The sequence below is a fragment of the Plasmodium reichenowi genome, chromosome 14, assembly GCF_001601855.1.
Source record: "Plasmodium reichenowi strain SY57 chromosome 14, whole genome shotgun sequence".
NCBI lineage: Eukaryota > Apicomplexa > Aconoidasida > Haemosporida > Plasmodiidae > Plasmodium > Plasmodium reichenowi.
Window position 1 is genome coordinate 3,080,762 of NC_033659.1, and position 5,132 is coordinate 3,085,893.

Genomic DNA, 5,132 nt, shown 5'->3' on the forward strand with positions numbered 1-5,132 from the left:
TTTTTATTAGTTTTTTTTTTATTGTTTTTTTTTTTTTATTATAAAAAAAAAAAAAAATTTTTTTTTTTTTTTTTTTTTTTTTTTTTTTTTTTTTTTTATAGAAATTATTAAATTTTGAATCTAGGAAGGAATTAAATCTAAAGGATATATATGATGATCCATGGTGGTCCACCATAATGTAAATTTTATTTAATTTTTTTGGGAAATAATAAAATTTTAATATTTTTTAAATAATAATATTATGATTTGTTATTTTATTAGTTTTAATATATTATTAAAATTCGTTATTTTATTTTTTTGTATTGATTATATTAACACGGATAAGTTTTACTAGTAATTAGTTTTTACTTATTTATTATAGATATAGGTTTTTTATATTTCATTATAATATTATTTAATGATTTTAATTTTAATTTTTTTTTTTTTTTTTCCTTTTCATATATATATATATATATATATATATATATATATATATATATATATATATATATATATATATATACATAATTTATGTGTATATTTTTTAATTATCTTTAACTTTTTAAATATAATGATATTATAAAATATATATATATATATAAATTTTTTAAATCTAATTAAATAAAATAGTGAAGAAAATTAAAATATAAATATATAAATGTATGTAATTTTTCTTCCGTTTTATCAATTTGTTGAATTTTCCATTTTTTTTTTTTTTTTTTTTTTTTTTATTTTGGATTAACAAAGGAAATATACATATATAACGTTTAATAGATACATTATTTTTCGTTGACGGTTATTTTGTAAATACACTTTTTTTATTTTTGTTTGACATATTTTAACATTTTTCTGTGTTTACCTTTGTATTATTTAATTGGCTTTTACATTTTATATATTGGCGAAATTGGTGTATTACCAAGAGGGGGATTTATTTATTTATTTTTTTTTAAAAAGGAAGAGTTATGTAATATATATTAAATTTATTTTCAAAAATTAGATCATCCAAATATATTATATATATATGTATGATATGTATGATATGTATGTGTTTTTTTTATTTTTATGACGAAGAAATATTATCATATTTCTTTGTTATAATTATATGTGTTTGTAAAAATTTTATATTAATTATTTTTTTAAAGAGGAATAAGAAAAGAAGAAGACATGAAGAACTTAATGTCTTTTTTTTTTAAATATATATGAAAAAAATATAATTACATATATATTTTTCACATATTCATTTTAATATATACATATATACATTTTCATAGTATATTTTTTTTTATAATTAAAATGTATAATAGACATTAATAATTGTATGGTTTCTATTTATAATGATTAATATTTAAATATTTTTCATAACATTTTTATAGTATGTGTAAAAAAAAAAAAAGAAAAAATTTTAAATCTAATTGTTTTACATAAGAATATTTGAAATTCTTAAAAAATGTTAAATAAAAAAAATTATCTTATTTAAATAATTAATAAAAATTATGATTAAAATATATATATATATTAAATATTTTTTTTTTTTTTGTAGTTTTTGAATTATTCTATATGAGAAATAGATTATTATAGAATGCATTTTGAAATTTTTATTTTTCATAAGAAAAAAAACTGGAGGGATATTTCTTTTTCTATTTAATTTTTATTTGCTTAATATAAATATATATGTATGAATATTATTATTTGTATGAAGGGACTACATTATAACTTCAATTATGGTAATATTTTGTAAAAAAATAAAAAAACAAAAAAATAAAAAAACAAAAATGGTAAATATATAATAATATAATTATAAGAATAATGTGGAAAATTTTTATTATATAAAATAAAATAAATGTAGAGGATATGTGGATATCTAAAAAAAAAAAGAATAAAAATAAATAAATAAATAAAAAGTAAAGGAAACGTTATATATAAAGGGATCTATACTTTATTTAATTTATAAGACAAAAATTTAAAAAAAAGAAGAAAATGTTTATATATAATAAAAAAATAACAATTGAATTCTTTTAAGTAATAACATAATTATTACTATTATAATCGCGGACATTTAAAAGGATTACAAAAAAAGTACAAATGGATTTTTTTCTTGCCTTATTTAATCAGTGTGTGCATTTCTAGTAATCAAAAAAAATGTTGTACGCCTAATTATAATTAATAAAAAATACTTCAAGAAATTTAATATATTAATATGCTCATAATTTATTTAATATATATATATATATATATATATATATATATATATATGTTTATTTAAAAAAAAGGAAGCGATGTAATAATTCTATATTATATATATATATATATATATATATATATATATATATATATATATTTATATTTAAAAGAATGTATTCATATATTTTTTTTTTTTTTATATTTTAATTATATAAAAAAAAAATAAAAAGTTATTATCCAATTTTTTTTATTATAGGATATAAATCTTTATAAGAACATTTCCAACTTTCCAAAAAATAAACTTATACCATTAAAAATTATATGTTTTATAATATTATTTTATATTATATATATATATATATATATATATATATATGTTTTATTTTCGTTTGTTTATATTTATTATACATGCTTTTACCATTGATTGAAATAAATGTTTTATAACTTTCTCTGAATATTTATATTATTTCATCATCATCATTTTTTTTTTTTTTTTTATTTCTTTTTCCCAATTAATATCGACTTAATAATAAGTTTTAAGAAGCTGTTTTTTGGCAATATTGAAAGAATAAGACGTAAATAGAGAATATATATATATATATAAGAATATCGTGGGTCTTCACGAAGATATATATTAATTCCAAGTACTTTGTATGATATATTTTTATAATATTAAAGGAATAAAATATAAAATTTATAGTAAATAGAAGATACTAGATCTCTTGCAATAAATATGGATTACATAATATATATTTAAATATATCTACTAATTTATTATTCCTTATCTTTTTATATTTTTATTATTTTATTATTACTTTTTTTAATAACTTGTAAGACATACATATATATATATATATATATATATATATAAATTTATATATTTTTTATTTATAAGTAAAAAAAAATTTAAATAGTTATTTCATTATTATTTTTTATACATATATATTTTTGCTAAATGTATCCCCTTCTAGTTTTTGTTCTCCTATTCGTTTCCTTGTATTATTTATGTTTATATGATATGATCAATTATTTTTATATTTATATAAAACCGCATTTAACTCTTAATGATTTTTATGAAAATTTCTCTTCGTCTGCATATTGGTATGTATATATTTATGTATGTATGTACATATATATTTATTTAATTGTGTTAGCAAGAGAATTCTAGTTTTTTCTTTTGTTGTGTTTGTGTGTTTATAGGTTATTCTATATACAGAGAGCAGAAATATTTGTATTAGTTCTTTTTAGAATAGAGGAAAGAATGATTACCTATATGAATTTCGTATCTCGTTTAAAACGAGTCTTTTCCCGTCCTACCAACTGTTTGTTATGTCTTATATTTTGTATGATGTCTTTGGTAAGAAAAAAAAAAAAAATTTAAAAGAATAGACATACATTTTTACATTTTTATAAATATATACATATATATATATATATATATATATATATATATATTTAATTTTTTATTTATTTTTAGCATTCGTACTTTCTTTTATTTGACATTCTTGAAAGATTAATAGTTGTGCCAGAAGGATCCAATCAGAAAATTGATGTATCTGAAAATGTTGATTCATCACTTCGATTCACAAATGCAGAAACTGAATTAAAATTTTCTGGAGATCATTCTGGATTAGAAGAATTGAATGTATTACAAAATAATTACGAAAATATAGAACAAGATGTGGAATACGATGCTATAGATAAATATAAGATAGAATATATTGAGCAATATTCTGATGAAAGGAACATCCAAGTATATGTAGAAAATTATTATGAAAACAATGAACCTGATGAGAATCAAGAAAAACAGATGGAAGATAATGAGGAAGAACAAATGGGAGATACTGTGAAAGAGCATATGGAATATACTGAGAAAGAACAAATGAAAGATAATGAGGAAGAACAAATGGGAGATACTGTGAAAGAACATATGGAATATACTGAGAAAGAACATATGAAAGATAATGAGAAGGAACATATGGAATATACTGAGAAAGAACAAATGAAAGATAATGAGGAAGAACAAATGGGAGATACTGTGAAAGAACATATGAAAGATAATAAGAGAGAACATATGAAAGATAATGAAGAAAATAATAATATCAATTCGACGAACAATACTATGCATAATAATCTAAGAATACATAAAAAAGCAAACGAAACAAATATATCAAAAGGTAATATTAATAAAATTTCATCAGAAAATATTATTTATAATATTTTTGAAAATGTTATAAAAATGTCAAAAGAAATTATATCTCTAATTGCTAAAGCATTTATGGGGAATATAGAAAAAGAAGAAGATAAAGGAAGCAAAGGAGATATTTCTACATACAATTATTCAGATATAGAAAGTACATTAAGAATCGTACAAATGATGTGGTTGTTTGATATGGACAATTCTGGTACACTATATCCAAACTCTAGATAAAAGTAGTTTCTTTTTTTTATTTAATTTATTTTTTCATTAAAAATGTTAAAAAATAAAATAAATAAATAAATAAATAAAATAATATATTACATTAAAATATAATGTGATAATATATTAAATATAAAGCATTATTTTATTTATTACTATTTTATATGGATTTATATTATTCTTTCATACATTATATATAAATATATATATATATATATATATATATATATAATGTGTGTGTAACGTGAGTATAATTTTCTTTGTTCGTTTAACATTTTAATTATATCTATTTAATATATATATTTATATTAGTACGTCATGATATAATTAAATTATATATATAAATCCATATATTAATATATATATATATATAATTAGAAAATTAATTTATTTTATTTTATTATTATATCATTTTTTATATTAATCAATTAACATAGAAATAACAAAATAAGTAGTTTCAAAGTGAAGGTATATATATATTCAATATACCATGATATAAATATAAATAATACACATATATTAATATATACATATGTATATAATTGTGATTTTT

At 16.8% G+C, this 5,132-nt stretch overlaps 2 protein-coding genes across 2 annotated transcripts in view; both read left to right on the plus strand.

Moving 5' to 3' along the window:
• PRSY57_1475400 (serine/threonine protein kinase, FIKK family) overlaps positions 1-182 on the plus strand; it is a gene marked incomplete at both ends in the record, with an annotated part of 2,346 nt that extends 2,164 nt beyond the window's left edge. Inside the window, one exon of the mRNA XM_020115388.1 lies at positions 102-182. Coding sequence (XP_019970045.1) covers positions 102-182 — 81 coding nt within the window.
• Positions 183-3,421: 3,239 nt separating this feature from the next.
• Positions 3,422-4,591, plus strand: PRSY57_1475500 (putative protein, unknown function; the record flags this gene model as incomplete). Its single annotated transcript, XM_012910351.2, has 2 exons — positions 3,422-3,517; positions 3,638-4,591. 2 exons carry the CDS (start codon positions 3,422-3,424, stop codon positions 4,589-4,591), a joined length of 1,050 nt encoding a protein of 349 aa, XP_012765805.2.
• Positions 4,592-5,132: the final 541 nt, after the last annotated feature.